The sequence below is a fragment of the Rhinoraja longicauda genome, chromosome 1 (assembly GCF_053455715.1).
Source record: "Rhinoraja longicauda isolate Sanriku21f chromosome 1, sRhiLon1.1, whole genome shotgun sequence".
Taxonomy (NCBI): Eukaryota; Metazoa; Chordata; class Chondrichthyes; order Rajiformes; family Arhynchobatidae; genus Rhinoraja; species Rhinoraja longicauda.
In genome coordinates, this window is record NC_135953.1 from 139,537,145 (window position 1) to 139,561,365 (window position 24,221).

Here is a 24,221-nt window from a genome sequence, read left to right on the forward strand (position 1 = left end):
GAATAAAGTTGTAGACTATTTTCTAAATGGGGTGAGAATCCAGAGATCAGAGGTGCAAAGGGACTTGCATTCATTTCAGTAGGGCTTGTATACAAAAACAGGGATGTAATGCTGAGGCTCTATAGGGCGCTGGTCAGGCCGCATTTGGTATATTGTGAGCAATTTTGTGCACCATATCTGAGGAAGGATGTGCTGGCAATGGAGAGGGTCCAGAGGAGGTTTACAAGGAATGAATCTAGGAATGAGTGGGTTAACCCATGATGAGCGTTTGTCAGCACTGGGCCTGTACTCGCTGGAGTTTAGAAGGATGAGGGGGGACCTCATCGAAACATACAGAATAGTGAAAGGCTTGGATAGAGTGGATGTGGAGAGGATGTTTCCACTAGTGGGAGAGTCTAGGACTAGAGGTCATAGCCTCAGAATAAAAGGACGTTCTTTTAAGAAGGAGATGAGGAGGAATTTCTTTGGTCAGAGGGTGGTGAATCTGTGGAATTCTTTGCCACAGAAGGCTGTGGAGGCCAAGTCAGTGGATATTTTTAAGGCAGAGATAGATAGATTCTTGATTTGTATGGGTCCCAGAGGTTATGGGGAGAAGGCAGGACAATGGAGTTAGGGGGGAGAGATAGATCAGCCATGATTGAATGGCGAAGTGGACTTGATGGGCCGAATGGCCTAATTCTACTCCCATACCTACTGACCTTATGACTGTCATTAGATATTTACTAGTTGATTGTTACTCTTACCTCCCCTAAGTCCTTTACTTACCGAAACCCACTTTCCATGGATGTCGTACTGAAAGAGTACTGTGCTAAAAATATTTTGGGCTTTTAGTTCATTCTTTGCCTTCTGAGGCATCAGATTTTCTCTGTCGTTTAATTTTAATAAAATATTTCAAACAGGTTAATAAATTAAATGAGAGACCATATCAACTTGTTCATCACTCCAATTTAAAATTACAACTGAAAAGAATTTTACTGTAGATCTTAATTAAAACAATATTTTTTTTAAATGGAAATAAATTAATTTTCATTTCATCAAAATCCAGACTTACTCTTGAAGTTTTAAAGAACTTCCAAATTTGAGGAAGGACATTCTTGCTATTGAGGGAGTGCAGCGTAGGTTCATGAGGTTAATTCCCGGAATGGCTGGTCTATCATATGTTGAAAGACTGGAGCGACTGGGTTTATACACACTGGAATTTAGAAGGATGAGAGGGGTTCTTATTGAAACATATAAGATTATTAAGGGGTTGGACACGCTAGAGGCAGGAAACATGTCCCCGATGTTGGGGGAGTCCAGAACCAGGTGCCACAGTTTAAGAATAAGGGGTAGGCCATTTAGAACGGAGATGAGGAAAAACCTTTTCAGTCAGAGAGTTGTGAATCTGTGGAATTCTCTGCCTCAGAAGCAGTGGAGGCCAATTCTCTGAATGCATTCAAGAGAGAGCTGGATAGAGCTCTTAATGATAGGGGAGTCAGGGGATATAGGGAGAAGGCAGGAACGGGGTACTGATTGTGGATGATCAGCCATGATCACAGTGAATGGCGGGCTGGCTCGAAGGGCCGAATGGCCTCCTCCTGCACCTATTGTCTATTGTCTATTGTCTATTGACACTTCAGACAAAAGAATGGTAGTCTCAGACAGATATAACCACCATAGTGCATACAAAAATACAGGTAATTTAATTTGAAATTTTATTTTAGGCCCACTGTGTTTAAAATTTGTAGTGAAGGAACTGCAGATGCTGGTTTAAACCGAAGATAGGCACAAAATGCAGGAATAACTCAGCGGGACAGACAGCATCTCTGGAGAGAAGGAATGGGTGACACTTCGGGTCGAGTCTATAAAAGGGTCGCGACTCGAAAGGTCACCCATTCCTTCTCTCCAGGGATGCTGCCTGTCCCGCTGAGTTACTCTAGCATTTTGTGTCTAAACAAGGTCCACTATGTTCCCTTCTCAGGTTGAAAATGTCCTGTTCTGCAGTTCTAAACTAACTTTGGCCCAGGTTTGGGCAGTGCATCTTACCAAGGGTGCTGGCGGTGTCTTTTTAGAAACATAGAAACATAGAAAGTAGGTGCAGGAGTAGGCCATTCGGCCCTTCAAGCCTGCACCGTCATTCAATATGATCATGGCTGATCATCCAACTCAGTATCCTGTACCTGCCTTCTCTCCATACCCCCTGATCCCTTTAGCCACAAGGGCCACATCTAACTCCCTCTTAAATATAGCCAATAAACTGGCCTCAACTACCTTCTGTGGCAGAGAATTCCACAGATTCACCACTCTCTGTGTGAAAAAAAACTTTCTCATCTCGGTCCTAAAAGACTTCCCCCTTATCCTTAAACTGTGACCCCTTGTTCTGGACTTCCCCAACATCGGGAACAATCTTCCTGCATCTAGCCTGTCCAACCCCTTAAGAATTTTGTCAGTTTCTATAAGATCCCCTCTCAATCTTCTAAATTCCAGCGAGTAAAAGCCAAGAGTATTGCTCATTGCTCATTGTGGTTGGGGGGGGAAAAAGAAAGCAAGAACGAGGAGCATGAGTAGGCTATAAGAGTCCGCTCCACCATCGAAATATACTCCAAACATTCACGTTAAGATTCTTTAGATAAGACACAAAATTTGAAGGGTGTTATGTGCTTGCATGTGAACGCGTGCGGACAAATGAAAACTAAAAATGCAATCATTTAGAAAAGGAATATGTTTTATTTCTTAATCTGCAGACTCATGTTAAAACTCACCACAGTATTTAGTGCTAACTTTTTTTTAATCCAAAAATATTAATATTCTGTGATCATTTGTACAATCCTATTGTGAGTGGTTAACATACAAAAGTAAAAAGAATACAGTGAAGCACCAAAGCGTAAATTTACTTTTGTTAATTCAACATTTCAAACGTAATAACATAGTACTATTGTTATGAGGAACGAAGAATAAAATCACAGTTATAAAAAAAAGATTCTGGAATAAGGATTTCCATTAAAAGATCACACGGGCTTACATAGTAAGCCAAATAAAAAATTATTCTAGGGTATCACAAAATGCTGGAGTAACTCAGCGGGTCAGGCAGCATCTCAGGAGAGAAGGAATGGGTGACGTTTCGGGTCGAGACCCTTCTTGCGACTTCCATAAAACATTATTCTATGTTCATAGCAAAAGGATTTGAGTATAGGGGCAGGGAGGTTCTACTGCAGTTGTACAGGGCATTAGTGAGACCACACCTGGAGTATTGCGTACAGTTTTGGTCTCCTAATCTGAGGAAAGACATTCTTGCCATAGAGGGAGTACAGAGAAGGTTCACCAGATTGATTCCTGGGATGGCAGGACTTTCATATGAAGAAAGACTGGATAGACTCGGCTTGTACTCACTGGAATTTAGAAGATTGAGGGGGGATCTTATAGAAACTTACAAAATTCTTAAGGGGTTGGAGAGGCTAGATGCAGGAAGATTGTTCCCGATGTTGGGGAAGTCCAGAACAAGGGGTCACAGTTTAAGGATAAGGGGGAAGTCTTTTAGGACTGAGATGAGAAAGTTTTTTTTCACACAGAGAGTGGTGAATCTGTGGAATTCTCTGCCACAGAAGGTAGTTGAGGCCAGTTCATTGGCTATATTTAAGAGGGAGTTAGATGAGGCCCTTGTGGCTAAAGGGATCAGGGGGTATGGAGAGAAGGCAGGTACAGGATACTGAGTTGGATGATCAGCCATGATCATATTGAATGGCGGTGCAGGCTTGAAGGGCCGAATGGCCTACTCCTGCACCTACTTTCTATGTTTCTATGTTTCTATGTTTTGATGGAGCGACATCTCACAAAATGAGCAATAGTTTTAAGGAAAATGCTGAACATTTATAAATCATATCTAACCACTCTGTACATGATTAATCTGGTATATCACATATTTACAATGCGTTTGAGATCCTGCACATCAGCCAGCCATCCACAGGAAGAAAGGTATAAGGATGGTGGGGAGGGTAGTGGAAGGACCAAAGCCCAGACAAAAAATACCAGCCAGTCCCAATGCAGTCGTGACAAAAATACTCCTCTGGTCTCTTATGATAGTCTTCACTGCTTCACAAAACTGCAAAACAAAAATCATCATTTTACTAAAACATTGTTACGTTGTAAACATTGTAAATTTAGGGCGGCACGATGGCGCAGCGGTAGCGTTGCCGCCATACAGCGCTTGCAGCGCCGGAGACCCGGGTTCGATCCCCACTTGGGGTGCTGTGTGTACAGACTTTGCACGTTCTCCCCGTGACCTGCGTGGGTTTTCTCCGAGATCTTCAGTTCCCTCCCTCACTCCAAAGACGTACAGGTATGTAGGTTAATTGACTTGGTAAATGTAAAAAATTGTCCCTAGTGGGTGTAGGATAGCGTTAGGTTGCGGGGAATCGCTGGTCAGCGCGGACCCGGTGGGCCGAAGGGCCTGTTTCCGCTCTGTATTTCTAAACTAAACTAAACTAAATTGCGAGGAGGCAAAAAGTATAGATAAGAACATAAGCAGCAGGAGCAGGATTAGACAGATTGCTGTCAATTCAAATGGCTAGCAATTCAAAATGGCCAATCCAATCTTCCAATCCGGACGTCAACTCCACTTTTCCCGCTCTGCCCTTGAGCCCCTCAATTCGCTCAGTTGCCTGTCGATCTCCACCTTGAATATAGTTAATGGCTCCACTTTCATACCTCTTTGGGATTAAAAAATTCCTAAAGTATGTGACCCTCTGAGAGGAGAGATTCCTTTTCATCACTGTGCACTAAGAGATTCCTAAGTGGGGTGGAATCGACAACATCCATCCAGGTCTTTTGTTCAAAGCAGTCTGTGGAGAGTCCAAGGAAATGCAGATGCTGGTTTACGAAAATGTCTAATCATGGAGGGGACCGTACTAAACCTAATCCGGATATGAGATGTCGGTAATGTTAATGACCACGGAGAGCTGGGGGTCCAAGTCTGCTATTCCCTGAAAGTGGCAACCAGGGTTGCCAACTGTCCCGTATTAGCCGGGACATCCCGTATATTGGACTAAATTGGTTTGTCCCGTACGGGACCGCCTTTGTCCCGTATTAGGCCCAGGGCGTGTTGTAGGCCCAGACACTGTAGGCCCAGACACTGTAGGCCCGGGGGCCGCTGTAGGCCTGGACAGTGTAGGCCCGGAGGTGGAGACAGGAAGACAGTGTAGGCCCTGATGGAGGTTGCGTAACAACCCGCCTCCTGGCCCAGGCGACCGCCATTGGTGGAGAGGGAGCGCATGGCCGCTGGCTGGGTGAGGTCACGTGGGGCGTGGGGCGGTGACGTCGGCGCGGGCCTCTGGGCCTACACTGTCCGGGCCTACAGCGGCCCCGTGGCCTACAGTGCCCGGGCCTACAGTGCCCGGGCCTACAGTGTCCGGGCCTACAGCGACCCCTGGGCCTAATACAGGACAAGGGCGGTCCCGTAAAACCAATTTAGCCCAATATATGGGATGCCCAGGCTAATACGGGACAGTTGGCAACCCTATTTGGCACAAAATTTGTGGGCTGAAGGGCCCATTCCTGTGCTGTACTGTTCTATGTCTGTGTAGAAAGCAACCTATTCTGAAGCATTATAAATTGCTACTGCAACTGCAATAAGCTTCTTCCCTGTTATTATCAGACTCTCGAAGGGACTACACATGATTACAATGGAGCCATTCACAGTGTGCAGATACATGATAAGGGAATGATGTTTAGTGCAAGGTAAAGTCCATTCAAAGATAGTCCGAGGGTCACCAAAGAAGTAGATAGTAGTTCAGCACTGCTCTCTGGTTGGGGTAGGATGATTCAGTTGCCTGATAACAGCTGGGAAGAAACTGTCCCTGAATCTGGAGGTGTGCGTTTTCACACTTCTGTACCTTTTGGCTGATGGGAGAGGGGAGAAGAGGGAGTGGCCGGGGGGGGGGAATGGTCCTTGATTATGCTGCTGGCCTTGCCGAGGCAGCGCGAGGTATAGATGGGGTCAATTGAGGGGAGGTTGGTTTGTGTGATGGTCTGGCTTTTGTTCATGGGAATGCTTCAAGAACACAAAGCTAAGTACCTGTTTAAGCTTCACGTTTTCATTCGAAGAGCAGTAGTAATTTTAATTACTGCGCTGCTTTGGGTGGCTGAAATATTTGCTGCTTAACTCACTGAATTCCTTAATCTTAACATTTACAAAAAAATGTTCTGAAAACCATTGAAAAAGCACTTGTGATTTTGTTCCAAAATGTGTGAACAATAATTGAAGGTATTTATTTCACAAAATGCTGGAGTAACTCAGCAGGTCAGGCAGCATCTCAGGAGAGAAGGAATGGGTGACGTTTCGGGTCGAGACCCTTCTTCAGACTGATGTCAGGGGGGCGGGACAAAGGGAGGATATAGGTGGAGACAGGAAGATAGAGGGAGATCTGGGAAGGGGGAGGGGAAGAGAGGGACAGAGGAACTATCTAAAGTTGGAGAAGTCAATGTTCATACCGCTGGGCTGCAAGCTGCCCAAGCGAAATATGAGGTGCTGTACAATAATTGGAGGTTATTCAACATAACATTTAGTTTCGTTTAAAGATGCAGAATGGAAATAGGCCTTTCAGGCCACACTGACAAGCGATCACCTGTTGGATAGCTCTATCCTACGCACTGGGGACAATTTACAGAAGCCAACTAACCTACAAACCTGCACGTCTTTGGAATGTAAAAGGAAACCCAGAGAAAGCCCACGCCATCACAGGGAGAACGTACGATCTCCATACAGACGGCACTCGTAATCAGGTCTCTGGCGCTGTAAGGCAGCAACTCTACCGCTGCACGACTGTGCTGCTCTTCTTGTGAGCTGGAGTCAACAATGCAAAATATCTAAGCACTTGTTGTAAAATTAGAAATAAATATCGGAGACTGAAAACTGACACAAACATAACATGATATAAAGTTACAGAACTACAGGCAATAAATGTCAATCGTTTAATGAATTGGCTGTAAGCCACGTAACTCTACTCTGGGGGCGGGTCGGTGTAAGGGGTTCGAAGACACATTCATTTCATTTTCACTCCAGCAATAAAAACTAAAGACGCACAGTTCAAAGAGATATGTGATGTTAATGACAGTATGTTGAAGCATCCAGTGAAAATCATTGCCCGGGTGAAAGACATTTTCGTCACTGCTATAGCCGTCTATTCAAGGGAATAGTCCAGTGGCCTCCAAATTCATGCCATTTGTCATTGCTATGTTTTTCAATGAGTTAACTCTAACTGCAGCCCACATTTGCAGGTGCAACAAAAGAGGGCATAACAAAAGCAGAACGTATTACCAGTTGTATTCAAGAGAGAGTTAGAACTACACTCACCCCCCTGCAGGACCTGTACATCAGGAGGTGCATATCTAGAGCCAGCAACATTATGGGGGACCCCTACCACCCCAGCAACGGACTGTTCCAGCTGCTATGGTCAGGCAAACGCCTCCGCTGTCACGCTGTGAAAACGGAGAGGATGAGACAGAGTTTCTTCCCACAGGCCATCAGGACTGTTAATTCTCATATCACCAGGGACTAATTTAATTTACTGTATTAATTTATTTTTTGTGTCAAAATTTTTTTTCCTATTGTGTTTTGTAGTTTAGCACAATCCGCAGGTGTTGCCACTTTCATTTCACTGCACATCTTGTATATGTATGTGACAAATAAACTTGACTTGACTTGATGTAGCTCTTAGGGCTAATGGCGTCATGGGATATAGGGAGAAAGCAGGAACGGAGTACTAATTTTGGATGATCTGCCATGATCATATTGAGTGGCGGTGCTGGCTCAAAGGGCCGAATGGCCTCCTCCTGCACCTATTTTCTATGTTTCTATGATTGAATGGCGGAGTAGACTTGATGGGCCGAATGGCCCAATTCTATCACATTCCTATCACATGACCTGATGTGGTTCAAACTAACTTGATTGAGATAGTTGAGGCAACTGGATGTAGCAAGGGCTGGAGGATTAGAAAACATTCCATCCATAGGACTGAAGGCCTGCACTTCAGGATTAGCTGTATCTCAAGCCAAACTCTTCCCGTACATTTGTAATATCGGCATGCACCCGATCACACGGAAAATTTCTCAGCTATGCCCTGTTCACAAATGGCAAGGCAGGTCCGATACAGCAAAGTACCTTGGTATCCATCGACTTTCAAACACCAGCCGAGAGATGTAAGCTGTGGTTTAATGGTTCTATCGAGCAGCATTTCGCAACAATAACCAACCAACTGATACCCGTCTGAAGAAGGGTCTCGGCCCCAAGACTTCTCTCCAGAGACACTGCCTGTCCCGCTGAGTTACTCCAGCATTTTGTGTTTATCTTTGGTGCAAACGAGCATCTGCAGTTAGTTCCTTCCCACACAACTGATACCCAGTTTTGATTTAGCGGGGGCTATTTGGTTTGAGACCGTATCAGCATTGAGCTAAGAGCTTAATCCCAGAGTTAGACAATAGACAATAGGTGCAGGAGGAGGCCATTCGGCCCTTCGAGCCAGCACCGCCATTCAATGTGATCATGGCTGATCATTCTCAATCAGTACCCCGTTCCTGCCTTCTCCCCATACCCCCTGACTCCGCTATCCTTAAGAGCTCTATCTAGCTCTCTCTTGAATGCATTCAGAGAATTGGCCTCCACTGCCTTCTGAGGCAGAGAATTCCACAGATTCACAACTCTCTGACTGAAAAAGTTTTTCCTCATCTCAGTTCTAACCCTTATTCTTAAACTGTGACCCCTTGTTCTGGACTCCCCCAACATTGGGAACATGTTTCCTGCCTCTAACGTGTCCAAACCCTTAATAATCTTATACGTTTTGATAAGATCTCCTCTCATCCTTCTAAATTCCAGTGTATACAAGCCTAGTCGCTCCAGTCTTTCAATATATGACATTCCCGCCATTCCGAGAATTAACCTAGTAAACCTATGCTGCACACCCTCAATAGCAAGAATATCCTTCCTCAAATTTGGAGACCAAAACTGCACAGAGTTGATGTGGACAAAGATCTCTAATAAAGCTGAGATCAAATGGAGAACACTTTGGGGATTGGAGCTATACATCGCACAAAGGAAGATGGTTGTGGTTGTTAAACAGTAATCCCAGAGCATCATTACAGTAGTTTAGTTTAGAGATACAGCGCAGAAACAGGCCCTTTCGGCCCTCCGGGTCCGCTCCGCCCAACGATCCCCACACATTTACACTATCCTACACCCACTAGGGACAATTTTTACATTTACCAAGCCAATTAACTTACAAACCTGCACGTCTTTGTGGAGTGTGTGAGGAAACCGAAGATAGACAATAGACAATAGGTGAAGGAGTAGGCCATTCGGCCCTTCGAGCCAGCACCACCATTCAATGTGATCATGGCTGATCATTCTCAATCAGTACCCCGTTCCTGCCTTCTCCCCATACCCCCTGACTCCGCTATCCTTAAGAGCTCTATCTAGTTCTCTCTTGAATGCATTCAGAGACTTGGCCTCCACTGCCTTCTGAGGCAGTGAATTCCACAGATTTACAACTCTCTGACTGAAAAAGTTTTTCCTCATCTCAGTTCTAAATGGCCTACCCCTTATTCTTAAACTGTGGCCCCTGGTTCTGGACTCCCCCAACATTGGGAACATGTTTCCTGCCTCTAATATGTCCAACCCCTTAATAATCTTATATGTTTCGATAAGATCTCGGAGAAAACCCATGCAGGTCACGGGGAGAACGTACAAACTCCGTACAGACAGCACCCATAGTCAGGATGGAACCCGGGTCTCCGGCGCTGCATTCGCTGTAAGGCAGCAACTCTACCGCTGCGCCGCCGTGCCACCCTTCGTTCTTTAAGGCGGTAGTTCCTTGACCTAACAATCCTCAGATGCCCATCAATGAAGGCGCGAGGGAGAAAGATAAGACCTACATGAAGCAGCAACGCCAGTCGTGACCTGAGAGTTTAGTTTAGTTCAGAGATACAGTGTGGAAACAGGCCCTTCGGCCCACCGAGTCTGCACGGACCAATGATCACCTGTACACTAGTCCTGTCTTACACACTAGGGACAGGGCGTGCAGCGTAGGTTTAGTAGGTTAATTCCCAGCATGGCAGGACTGTCGTACGTTGAAAGACTGGAGCGACTAGACTTGTATACACTGGAATTTAGAAGGATGAGAGGGGATCTTATCGAAACATAAGATTATTAAGGGGTTGGACACGTTAGAGGCAGGAAATATGTTCCCTAGGTTGGTGGAGTCCAGAACCAGGGGCCACAGTTTAAGAATAAGGGGTAGGCCATTTAGAACGGAGATGAGGAAAATCTTTTTCAGTCAGAGAGTTGTGAATCTGTTGAATTCTCTGCCTCAGAAGGCAGTGGAGGCCAATTCTCTGAATGCATTCAAGAGAGAGCTAGATAGAGCTCTTAAGGATAGCGGAGTCAGGGGGTATGGGGAGAAGGCAGGAACGGGGTACTGATTGAGAATGATCAGCCATGATCACATTGAATGGCGGTGCTGGCTCGAAGGGCCGAATGGCCTCCTCCTGCACCTATTGTCTATTGTCTATTGACAATTTACAGAAGCCAATTAACCTACAAACCTCCACCTCTTTGGAATGTTGGGGGGAAACCGGAGCACCCGGAGAAAACCCACACGGTCACAGGGAGAATGTGCAAACTCCATCCAGACAGCACTTGCAGTCAGGATCAAACATGGTTCTCTGGCACTGGAAGGCAGCAACTCTACCGCGGTGTCATTGTCCCACAAAAGATTTAGGACTATGATTTAGAGCAATAAAGTTGTCGTTACACTATATCTAGCTCGGACCCATCATTCTCTGTGTAAATAAATTGACCCATACAGACAGCACCCAAGGTCAGGATCAAGCCACCATCTCTGGTGCGAGTAGGCAATAACTCGACCACTGTGCCACCCTATTAGGTGGAAAGAGAAAGTGAGAACCAGCGAGATAAGGTCTGCAAGAACTATGAAAATAGGTAGACCAGGAGAGGCCATATTGGAGCAGCCATTTTGAGAGAGGCTGTATTCTAAGTAGGGTTGCCAACTGTCCCGTATCAGCCGGGACATCCCATATTTTGGGTTAAATAGGTTTGTCCTGTATGGGACCGCCCTTGGCACTGTAGGCCTGGGGACCACTGTGGGCCCAGACAGTGTAGGCTATCAGAGTGTGTTCGGGGAGCGGGGCCGAGTGTGTTCGGTTGCATAGCAACCCGCCTCCCGGTCCGGGCGGCCGCTATTGGTGGAGCAGGAGCACGTGGCCGCTGGCTGGGTGAGGTCAAGTAGGACGCGGGGCGTTGACGTCACCTTGTCCCGTATTTGGGAGTGAGATAGTTGGCATCCCTAATTCAAAGGGGGAAGTGGAATGTGATTAATAAGTTTGATTACATTAAAGTGGGTGGTTTTGTGGATGGTGAAGATGAGGTCAGACATGCAGGAGGTTTAATAAGGCTTCAGCATCAGTAAAATCATTGAGTGGCAAAGAAATAAGGCGATGGTTGGATCGGGCCTTTTTATTTACACCAGTAGTTAGAGCGACTAGTAATGGAAATCATTGGAGTGGCGTGCTCCTCCTGTGCAATGTGGGAGATCAGGAAGAAGTCAAATGTCCCTGACAACTACGCTTAAAGGAAATTTGTCCAGCTGCAACTCCTCTTAGATCGCCTGGATCGGTGGGAGCTGCACTTGCACTAATTGAGGAGCATACGGGAGGCAGGAAGCATCATAAATGGGAGCTTCAGACTGGAGGTCATTGCAAGGGTGACCACCAGGTGGCCCTGTGCAGGAGCCATAGAGTCACAAAGTGATACAGTGTGGAAACAGGCCCTTCGGCCCAACTTGCCCACACTGGCCAACAATGTCCCAGCTACACTAGTCCCACCTGCCCACGTTGTCAAGGTTTCAAGGTTTCAAAGTCAGTTTATTGTCACATGCACCAATTAAGGTACAGTGAAATTCAGATGGACATACAGCCATACCAATAAAGAGCAACAAAACACACAAATAAATGTTAAACATGAACGTCCACCACAGTGACTCCCCCACATTCATCACTGCGATGGAAGGCAAAAAAAAGTTCAATCTCTTCCCTTCTTTATTCTCCCGCGGTCGGGGGCCTCGAACCTTCCGTTGTCGGGATGATCTTGGCTCCTGCAGCCGGAGGTCGAGCCCTCACGTCGGGGCGATCAAACTCCCGCATCGGGGGGGGGGGGATCTCAGCTCCCCCACGCCGAGCGATTGGACTCCCGAGTCGGGGCTGGTCGAACCTCCTGCGGCTTGGAGCTTCCCGACATCAGTCTCTACCCGAGACTGCGAGCTCCTCGATGTTGAAATCCGCAGGCCGCGGTTGGAGCGTCGATCCCAGGCAAGGTATCGCAGGCTCCGATGGTAAGTCCACGCCCCGCGGTGGGGCTCAAAGTCAGTCCCGAGCAAGGCCGCCAGCTCCATGATGTTAGGCCGCAGAGCGACCGGAGATACGACCCGCAAAACAATCGCATCTCCGGCAAGGTAAGAGATTGAAAAAAAGATTCCCCCGACCCCCACCCCCCTCCCCCATCCCCCACATAAAACAACTCAGAGAACATTAACACATACTTTTAAAACACACTACAAATAACAAAAAAGACAGACTGTAGGCGAGGCTGCCATCGCTGACAGCGCCACCTGCTGGATATGGATGTTTGGTCCGTATCCCTCCAAACCTGTCCGATCCATGTACCTGTCTAAATGTTCCTTAAACTTTGGGATAGTCCCAGCCTCAGCTACCTCCTCTGGCAGCTTGTTCCATACACACACTACCCTCTGCGTGAAAATGTTACCCCTCGGATTCCTATTTAATCTTTTCCCCTTGACATTAAACCTATGTCCTTTGGTCCTTGATTCACCTACTCTGAGCAAGAGACTCTGTGCATCTACCCGATGAACTACCGGTGCAGTGCTGTGCGGCACTACCGGTGCACCACAGGAGGAGACTCCAGTGGCTATTCCCCTCTCCAGCCGGTGAAACAATTTGGATACCATTGAGTGGGAAGGCAGAAGAAACCAACAGCAGCCACATTGGTGCCACCACAACTAGCTCTGATGCACAGCAAGGAAGGACAAAGTATGGCTGAGCAGTAGGGTTGCCAACTTCCCCACTCCCAAATAAGGGACAAAGGGTGACGTCACCGCCCCGCGCCCCACATGACCTCACCCAGCCAGCAGTCACGTGTTCCCGCTCCACCAATGGCAGCCGCCCGGGCCGGGAGGTGGGTTGCCACATAACCTCCGTTAGGCAGCGCCCGGCCCTACATTGTCCGGGACTACAGCGGCCCCCGGACTACAGTGTCCGGGCCTACAGTGCCCGGGCCTACAGTGCCCGGGCCTACAGTGTCCGGGCCTACAGTGCCCGGGGCCTACAGTGTCCGGGCCTACAGTGCCCGGGCCTACAGTGCCCGGGCCTACAGTGTCCAAGCCTACAGTGTCCGGGCCTACAGTGTCCGGGCCTACAGTGTCCGGGCCTACAGTGTCCGGGCCTACAGTGTCCGGGCCTACAGTGTCCGGGCCTACAGTGTCCAGGCTATAGTGTCCAGGCCTACAGCACCGTCCGGGCCTAATATGGGACATGGGGGGGCTGAGCAGCCAGAGATCATTGTCCATAATGCTGGCTTTACCTTGAACAAAATATTATTCCCTGTTGGGATACTTGATGTCAAGTATCCCAGCAGACTTTGGGAGCAAGCTGCTAGCTAGAAACGCTGGGAACAGGAGAACAAAGAAGCACTGTGAAAATGGTCACGTGATGGACATCTGGTGAGAACAGAGCTGAAGGTAACTTCATGGCCAGGCAGCATGGCCTTGAGAAGATAAGGTGTCAGGGAACGGCCATTTTGCAAAGGAACTGGATGATGAGAATAATTGAGAACTTCCTAGCCTGATAAGGAACGAAGATGCGTTTTTGTTTATTCAGCACTTGGATGGGTGACAACTCGAAATGATTGACTTCAGGATGGTTTAATACAGTGAAGGAATGGGTAACGTTTCGGGTCGAGAAGGGACTGAAGAAGGGTCTCGACCCGAAATGTCACCCATTCCTTCTCTCCCGAGATGCTGCCTGACCCGCTGAGTTACGCCAGCATTATGTATCTACCTTCAAAATAACTTTAAGTAGTCTGATTAGTAAGTTTGCAGATGGCATCAAAAATTGACGAGCTCAATTATTGACACATAGCAAAGAAGATTGTTTAAGTGGATCAGATGGAAGAAATGGGCAGACAATTGGCAGATGGAATTTAATCTCTACTAGTGTGAAATGAAGTAGTGTGAACGGTCAAATTTCTGTTACGAAATACATAATAATTGGCAGGGATCTTAGGAGTGCTGATATACTTGGGGTGCAAGTCCACAGCTCTGTGAAAGTGGGGCACAGATGGACTGGGTAGCGAGAAAGGCCATTTGTCATGCTCGCCTTCGTAGGCAGAGGAAATTGCTGCAAGAATGAGGACGTCGTGCTGCAGGTTTACGGAACATTGGCTGGAGTGCATTCGGAGCGTCGAGCACAGATCTGGTCGCTGCACTACAGGAAGGATATGGTAGCAATAAGAGAGCACAGAAGAATTTCATGGGGGCATTGCAATGCTGCGGTTATAATTGGGGATTGCACAACTTTATTCTCGGTGGAATGTAGGAGTCTGATCGCAGTTTATAAAATCACTAATGGGATTTGTTTGGGATAGATAATCGTTTTCTCAGGGTAGGGGAAGCCAATGGGAGTACCTTGACCAAAGTATTGCAGTGGTTCAAGAAGCTGCCTTGCGAACAACTGTCTCAAGGACAGTTAGAAATGCTTGGCCTTCTTTCATAATATTACAGATGAAAAAAATCAATATTTTTTCATTTATCCGATTGAATTTTACACTTCTTTTCATGGATAGGTATTTTCAGATTAAGATAACATTTCACCAAATGCTAAGTGCCAATTTAAAAGTGACATTTGCGGATGATTAGCAGCTCGCCTCATGTTCTTTGCATTAATTTCCATAATGTCATTAACCTGTTTGCATACATTAAAGGAAGCTCTTTAGTTTCAAGCATCAATCATTCCACATTTAGTTAGCACTAGGCCAAGTGGACCCGTTGGGCCCAAACCTCTCCTGCATTGGTGCAGCACCCCCTCCCCCCCCCTCCCCCCTTTCCCTTCCCTCCTCCCCTCCCCCCTCCCTCCACCCCTCCTCCCCCTCCCTTCCCCTCCCCCCCTCCCTCCCTCCTCCCTCCCTCCCTCCCCCCTCCCTAGGAGATAGATTTAAACTTTAAAATGTGAATAACTTAAAAAATATAACACCGATTTCAATGAAACTTCTTCCATTAGCACCAAAGGGACGACGGTGAATAAGCTGGGCCTAAAATTGTCGCGCTATCGTGTACCGTTTTGGCGGCAGTTCAGGAACAAACAAAACAAATGAGAGTTTTAGTATATAGATTACAAAGAAATGTCTGTGATCTGTGTACTTTGCTTCTCCTGTAACATTGCACTAAAGATAATTATTTAAAACAATGATAAAACTTGCACTGCAGTTTTGATGCACAATTCAAATTATTCGTTTGGGTCCCGTGTCTGTTATTTCATTGTAACAAAAATGTAGTCCTCAATACTCAGAGAACATTTTAACTGTTTAGAAATGTGTAAGAAGGAACAGCAGATGCAGGTTTAAACCGAAGATAGACACAAAAAGCTGGAGTAACTCAGTGGGTCAGGCAGCATCTCTGGAGAGAAGGAATGGGCAATGTTTTGGGTCGAGACTGAAGAAGGGTCTCGACCCGAAACGTCACCCATTCCTTCTCTCCAGAGATGCTGCCTGTCCCGCTGAGTTACTCCAGCATTTTGTGCCTATTAATTGTTTACAAATGCCTGGATCAACGATTCCAGTACTCCAGGTTTAATTAACATACTTTGGTAAAAGCAAACTGCCAATTAGCAAAGCATAAAGTTACTGAAAATATCAGCTTCAATCTCACACAATGCCCATCAAACTGGTTTAAACGTTTGAATAAAATTTGGAAACTTTGGAAATTTGACCGATTTATAGGAGTGCTCGGATTTTTATGTAAATGGTTAAATGGCGTCTCATCAGGTCTGAACTTTGCTCGTATATGTTAGCCCTCCTTATCTTGCTGCAAAAGAGACCAAAAGAAATCCCCTGGAACAATAAACCAAGCATGCACTGAGGTCCCAGGGTGGAGCCACGATTATGGTTACCAGCTTGACGAAAAAGAAGGCGAAGGATGGATGTCAACAAGACATACACCGATCAGCCCAAACATTATGACCACCTGCCTCATATGCTGTGGGTCCTCAATGTGCCGCCAAAACAGCGCCGACCCGCCGAGGCACTGACTCAACAAGACCCCTGAAGGTGTCCTGCGGTATCTGGCATCAAAACATTAGCAGCAGATCCTTTAGCAGCACCCCACCAGCCTTGCCGTTTCACAGATGCTCTGACCCAGTCGTCTGGCCATAACAATTTGGCCCTTGTCAAAGTCGCTCAGGTCTTTACTCCTGCCCATTTCTCCTGCATCCAACACATCAACTTCAAGAACTGACTGTTCACTTGCTGCCTAATATATCCTACCCCTTGACAGGTGCCATTATAACAAGATAATCAATGTTATTCACTTCGCCTGTCTGTGGTCATGCTGTTTTGGCTCATCAATGTATTAAATATAGATAAACAAGCAGTCTAGGAAAATAACTGCAGATGCTGGTGCAAATCGAAGGTATCACAAAATGCCGGAGTAAATCCTTTCTTTGTCCCGCCCCCCTGACATCAGTCTGAAGAAGGGTCTCGACCCGAAACGTCACCCATTCCCTCTCTCCTAGATGCTGCCTGACTTGCTGAGTTACTCCAGCATTCTGTGATACCTTAGATAAACAAGCAAGTGTGCCTTAAAGACCACTGGTCAATGGCTCTGACAACCACCACACTTTGGGAGACTGGTCATTAGTAAATCAACTCTCGCTCCTCAGACAACCTAGATCCACTGCAAATCAATGACTGCATCAACAATTCAGTGGCAGTTGCCATTTCCTTGACCCCACACTCATCCCTGAATAGCCAGACCACAAGGACACGTATGCCAGACGACATTGACTGCAGCTCTGCTTCAACGCCATCATTCCAACCAAACACATTTCCAAATTCCTGGACAGACACAAAATGCTGGAGTAACTCAACGGGTCAGGCAGCATCTCTGGAGAGAAGGAATGGGTGACGTTTTGCCGTTTCGGGTCGAGACCCTTCTTCGGACTGAATGGGTGACGCTTCGGGTCTTCAGACTTTGAAGAAGTCTATGTCCTCACCCAATACTCCTGGAGCCAGGTACAAAATCCTGAGGGGCATGGATAAAGTCAAGGCGCACATATTTTTTTCCCGGGGTAGAGGATTCTAAATTATAAGCATAGGCTTAAGATAAAAGGTGAGAGATTTAAGATGGACCTCAGGGGCAACTCTTCCACTCAGAGGGTACTCACATGGGGTTGAGTTGGCAGAGGAAGCTATAGAAGCAGATAGGACTTTCAAAAACATATTTGGAGAGATATATGAACAGGAAAGGTTTAGAAGGGTGCGGGCCAAATGCAGACAAATGGGGCCAGCCTCCAAACCTGACTTGGTCGGCATGGACAAGGAAGGGGCCGTCTCCATGCTGTGAATCCCCTTGACTCTATGACACCAACAGGTCAAAACGCTAAAGCCAAACAGTGGAGGAGGGCAAGTGGTACAACAGTGGAGGAGGGCAAGTGGTACAACAGTGGAGGGGGGCAAGAGATACAACAGTGGAGGGGGGCAAGAGATACAACAGTGGAGGGGGGCAAGAGGTACAACAGTGGAGGGGGGCAAGAGGTACAACAGTGGAGGATGGCAAGTGGTACAACAGTGGAGGGGGGCAAGAGAGACAACAGTGGAGTTGGGCAAGAGATACAACAGTGGAGGGGGGCAAGAGACACAACAGTGGAGGGGGGGCAAGATATACAACAGTGGAGGGGGGCAAGAGAGACAACAGTGGAGGAGGGCAAGTGGTACAACAGTGGAGGAGGGCAAGAGGTACGACAGTGGAGGGGGGCAAGAGGTACGACAGTGGAGGGGGCAAGAGGTACGACAGTGGAGGGGGGCAAGAGGTACAACAGTGGAGGAGGGCAAGTGGTACAACAGTGGAGGGGGGGCAAGAGGTACAACAGTGGAGGAGGGCAAGTGGTACAACAGTGGAGGAGGGCAAGTGGTACAACAGTGGAGGAGGGGGGCAAGAGATACAACAGTGGAGGGGGGCAAGTGGTACAACAGTGGATGAGGGGGCAAGAGGTACAACAGTGGAGGAGGGCAAGTGGTACAACAGTGGAGGAGGGCAAGAGGTACAACAGTGGAGGAGGGCAAGAGAGACAACAGTGGAGGAGGGGGGCAAGAGATACAACAGTGGAGGGGGGCAAGTGGTACAACAGTGGAGGAGGGGGGCAAGAGAGACAACAGTGGAGGAGGGGGCAAGAGGTACAACAGTGGAGGAGGGGGCAAGAGAGACAACAGTGGAGGGGGGCAAGAGGTACGACAGTGGAGGAGGGCAAGAGGTACAACAGTGGAGGAGGGCAAGAGAGACAACAGTGGAGGAGGGGGGCAAGAGATACAACAGTGGAGGGGGGCAAGTGGTACAACAGTGGAGGAGGGGGCAAGAGGTACAACAGTGGAGGGGGGGGGCAAGAGAGACAACAGTGGAGGAGGGCAAGAGAGACAACAGTGGAGGAGGGCAAGAGGTACAACAGTGGAGGAGGGCAAGAGGTACAACAGTGGAGGAGGGCAAGTGGTACAACAGTGGAGGAGGGGGGCAAGAGAGACAACAGTGGAGGAGGGGGGCAAGAGAGACAACAGTGGAGGAGGGGGCAAGAGAGACAACAGTGGAGGGGGCAAGAGGTACGACAGTGGAGGGGGGGCAAGAGAGACAACAGTGGAGGGGGGCAAGAGGTACAACAGTGGAGGGGGCAAGAGAGACAACAGTGGAGGAGGGCAAGAGGTACAACAGTGGAGGGGGCAAGAGAGACAACAGTGGAGGGGGGCAAGAGATACAACAGTGGAGGGGGGCAAGAGAGACAACAGTGGAGGGGGGCAAGAGGTACAACAGTGGAGGAGGGGGGCAAGAGATACAACAGTGGAGGGGGGCAAGAGAGACAACAGTGGAGGAGGGGGGCAAGAGAGACAACAGTGGAGGAGGGGGCAAGAGATACAACAGTGGAGGAGGGGGCAAGAGGGACAACAGTGGAGGAGGGCAAGAGGTACGACAGTGGAGGAGGGCAAGAGGTACAACAGTGGAGGAGGGGGCAAGAGAGACAACAGTGGAGGGGGGCAAGAGAGACAACAGTGGAGGGGGCAAGTGGTACAACAGTGGAGGGGGGCAAGTGGTACAACAGTGGAGGGGGCAAGAGAGACAACAGTGGAGGAGGGCAAGAGAGACAACAGTGGAGGAGGGCAAGAGGTACGACAGTGGAGGAGGGCAAGAGGTACAACAGTGGAGGGGGGCAAGAGAGACAACAGTGGAGGGGGGCAAGAGAGACAACAGTGGAGGGGGCAAGTGGTACAACAGTGGAGGGGGGCAAGTGGTACAACAGTGGAGGGGGCAAGAGAGACAACAGTGGAGGAGGGCAAGAGGTACGACAGTGGAGGGGGCAAGAGAGACAACAGTGGAGGGGGGCAAGTGGTACAACAGTGGAGGAGGGCAAGAGGTACGACAGTGGAGGGGGGCAAGTGGTACAACAGTGGAGGGGGGCAAGTGGTACAACAGTGGAGGAGGGCAAGAGGTACAACAGTGGAGGAGGGCAAGAGGTACAACAGTGGAGGAGGGGGGCAAGAGATACAACAGTGGAGGGGGGCAAGTGGTACAACAGTGGAGGGGGGCAAGTGGTACAACAGTGGAGGGGGCAAGAGAGACAACAGTGGAGGAGGGGGGCAAGAGGTACAACAGTGGAGGAGGGCAAGAGGTACAAAAGATACACAGACCAGGTGAGTGAATATAACTGGAAAACCACGGGTCCAAATGAAACTACAGATGGTGGAATCACATTTAAAATAAAGCAGAGATGCCGGAAATGTTCAGGCTGTTGAGGTGCGCAATCTAATGGTGCGCAATCTAATGATCCATCATTGTACCGGTGCCAAAGAATGCCTCTCCAGCGTGTTTAAATGACTACCGACCGGTGGCCCTCACCTCGGTTGTCATGAAATGCTTTAAGAGGCTAGTCAAGAAGCACATCTGCGCCCTCCTTCCTCGCAACATGGACCCACTACAGTTCGCATACCGTCCGAACAGGTCCACGGATGATGCGGTCTCCCAGGTTCTACACACCGCTCTCTCTCATCTGGACAGCCAGGGGGGCTATGTGAGGATGCTGTTCATTGACTTTAGTTCAGCATTCAACACAATAGTCCCCAGCAGACTGGTTGAGAAGCTGCTGGAACTGGGGCTTAGCACCCCTCTGTGTGCCTGGGTCCTGGACTTTCTCACTGCCAGGCCCCAAGTGGTCAGGATGGGGAAACACACATCTAGCTCCCTCACCCTGAACATAGGATCCCCCCAGGGCTGCGTCCTTAGCCCCCTACTGTACTCCCTGTACACACATGACTGTGGGGCCAGGTTCAGCTCAAACTCCATCATCAAGTTTGCTGATGACACTGTGGTGGTGGGCCGGATCTCTGACAACGATGAGAAGGCCTACAGGGAGGAGGTGGCTGATCTGGCACTCTGGTGTCAGGACAATAGCCTCCTCTTGAATGTCACTAAAACAAAGGAGCTGATTGTGGACTTCAGAAGGGCTAAACATCCAAGGACGTACACGCCACTGGAGATAAATGGGTCTATTGTGGATAGGGTGAGCAGTTTCAAATACTTGGGAGTCCGCATCGCAGAGGATCTGACGTGGACAACGCACATTGCCGCACTGGTGGGTAAGGCTAAGCAGCGCCTTTACCACCTTAGACAACTGAGGAAATTCAGAGTGTCGCTGAGGATCCTTCATTGCTTCTACTCTGGGGCTGTAGAGAGCATCCTGTCCGGCAACATTACAGTCTGGTTTGGGAACAGCTCTGCCCAGGACAGGATGGCCCTGCAGAGAGTAGTGCGTTCGGCAGAACGCACCATGGGAACTACACTCGTCCCCCTGCAGGACCTATACTTCAGGAGGTGCAGATCCAGAGCAAGCAAGATCATGAGGGACCCCTGCCACCCCAGTAACGGACTGTTCCAGGTGCTACGATCAGGCAAACGCCTCCGCTGTCACGCTGTGAAAACGGAGAGGATGAGACGGAGCTTCTTCCCACAGGCCATCAGGACTGTCAACTTTTATAACCTCAGAGACTACATTTTTGTCGACACTTTTTGTGCTATGTTTAGTAACTTATTAACTTTATTTATATGCTGTAACTGCAATTCTTTTTGTGCACAATCCGCAGGCATTGCCACTTTCATTTCACTGCACATCGAGTATGTGTATGTGACAAATAAATTTGACTTGACTTGACTTGACTTTTAGAGATGTTAGTAGCGGCAGCAGCTCAAGGTGTTCGGAAGGAACAATATTCCGAGCTAATTGTTCAGGCGCTTGGAGCAACGTTTAGGAGCTGCATCGTGTGATCCAGAACCAGGGGCCACAGTTTAAGAATAAGGGGTGGGCCATTTAGAACGGAGATGAGGAAAAACTTTTTTAGTCAGAGAGTTGTTAATCTGTGGAATTCTCTGCCTCAGAAGGCAGTGGAGGCCAATTCTCTGAATGCATTCAAGAGAGAGCTAGATAGAGCTCTTAAGGATAGCGGAGTCAGGGGGTATGGGGAGAAGGCAGGAACGGGTTACTGATTGAGAATGATCAGCCATGATCACATTGAATGGCGGTGCTGGCTCGAAGGGCCGATAGACAATATTGTCTATTGTCTATGGTGTGATTCGGACGTGCAGGACATATGCGGGTTGCAAAAACAGTACTAATGAACTTGGTCACAGGCCGGGATAAACATTGAGTCTTTCAATAGGCATGAACAGCAAGTGTTCGGGACGTGATGGGAGCTAGGAAAATGTAGTAAAAATAACCAAGTTACAAACAGAAACAGATTGATTTTAATTTTAATGCACGTTTTGTCGTTCCTTCTCATTTGAAGAAAAACGGATGTGGGTTTGACAGGGTGCAAAAGAGGGAACCAATGCTAGATAGAATGTGTAGCCTTGTTGTGGAGTTGGGTACGACAACCGTCGCTTTGTGTACAACGTTAACGCCAGAAACAACAGAATTCATCATTCGGGGAAGTTCTGCCCTCAGACAAAGCGAGTTTACTGTGCTTGCCCCACAGTCTCGAATGGCCCGCGTTTGATGTCAATACTGAAATTTCTGTTGACTTCGCCAACCAAATTGAGAGACAGTATTGACAACAAACGCGGGCCATTCGAGACTTGTGGGCCAAGCACCGTAAACTCTTCCAGAAGCCATTTTAAAAGTGCGCTCTACTTCAAACTCAAACCAACCTTTGACAACACCAACACCAATATTCTTGCTATTGAGGGTAGGTTTACTAGGTTAATTCCCGGAAAGGCGGGACTGTCATATGTTGAAAGACTGGAGCGACTAGGCTTGTATACACTGGAATTTAGAAGGATGAGAGGAGTTCTTATCGAAACGTGTAAAATTATTAAGGGATTGGACACGTTAGAGGCAGGAAACATGTTCCCAATGTTGGGGGAGTCCAGAACCAGGGGCCACAGTTTAAGAATAAGGGGTAGGCCATTTAGAACTGAGATGAGGAAAAACGTTTTCAGTCAGAGAGTTGTGAATCTGTGGAATTCTCTGCCTCCGAGGGCAGTGGAGGCCAATTCTCTGAATGCATTCAAGAGAGAGCTAGATAGAGCTCTTAAGGATAGCGGAGTCAGGGGGTATGGGGAGAAGGCAGGAACGGGGTACTGATTGAGAATGATCAGCCATGATCACATTGAATGGCGGTGCTGGCTCGAAGGGCCGAATGGCCTCCTCCTGCACCTATTGTCTATTGTAATAGAATTTACAAGTACGAGCCTCGGTCTGTTGTACGGAGAATTAAATTATAATTTTCATTTGCATTGGGTAGAAAGTCTTACTCTTACTGCGATCACCAATCTAAGTCATCGGGATTGTGGATTTTTTTTTAAAACTGACCTTTGCTGGAATAAATATGATAGAATCAGACGTGCAGGAAGGAACTGCAGAAGCTGGCTTACACCGAAGGTAGACACAGAGTGCTGGAGTAACTCAGCGGGTCAGGCAGCATCTCTGGAGAACATGGACACAGAGTGCTGGAGTAACTCAGCGGGTCAGGCAGCATCTCTGGAGAACATGGACACAGAGTGCTGGAGTAACTCAGCGGGTCAGGCAGCATGTTTGGAGAAAGAGAAGGGTCTCGACCCGAAACGTCACCCATTCCTTCTCTCCTGAGATGCTGCCTGACCTGCTGAGTTACTCCAGCATTTTGTGAATAAAAACCTTCGATTTGTAGTTAACTTCTTATACTATATGTTTGGAGAGAAGGAATGGGCGACGTTTCGGGTGGAGAGCCTTCTTCAGACTGGTCAGATTTGTGATCAACTGTTTTGCCGGAATTTAGAAATATTAAGATAACAGGAGCGTTGAAAACAAAAAGCAAAGCCCCCGAGATGTTGGGGGGAGATGTTACCTTGTCGGTCTGGATGCTGGTTGCTGTTCCGTACCGGCAGTGGGTCACAAAATGCTCACAGTTATTCCACAGCAGGCTGTACTCCGTGTTCCCCACCAGTATCTCGGCTCTCCCGGCCACCTCTTCGTTGGGCAGTGGCGGCTTCTTGCCCACCAGCTTGTCCATGTGGTTGGCGAGGATGCAGGCTCCGTAGGCGAAGTCGTCCACCGTGTCCACCCTGATGCTGGCGTTCCTGGAGACCACCCCCAGGACCAGGCGCTGGTTTGTCACCGCGTTGCCGATCAGCTTGCTGTCCACGGTGAACAGGGGCAGGATGTCTGGCATCAGGTGAGCGACCCGCCCGGCGCCCAGGTAGATGCCGTAGTGGGTAAACAGCGTCCGCGGCACCTCCAGCAGGTCCCCCCTCTTCAGCCACCACGTCTCGCAGTAGTTAGCGTTGCGGTCCGTCTCTGTGGCCATCCCGCCTGTGGTGGCCGGTAACTGTAGCTTGCTGCTCGCCATTCACGGTGTGTGTGTGTGTGTGTGTGTGTGTGTG

At 48.3% G+C, this 24,221-nt stretch overlaps 1 protein-coding gene across 1 annotated transcript; it reads right to left on the bottom strand.

Moving 5' to 3' along the window:
* Nucleotides 1-2,724: 2,724 nt before the first annotated feature.
* On the bottom strand, nt 2,725-24,221 carry LOC144597786 (lecithin retinol acyltransferase-like). The gene is made up of 2 exons (XM_078407380.1): nt 23,687-24,221; nt 2,725-4,078 (listed from the first exon to the last, which is right to left on the bottom strand). The coding sequence occupies exons 1-2, from the start codon at nt 24,185-24,187 to the stop codon at nt 3,926-3,928; spliced, it is 654 nt and encodes a 217-aa protein (XP_078263506.1). The 5' UTR covers nt 24,188-24,221; the 3' UTR covers nt 2,725-3,925.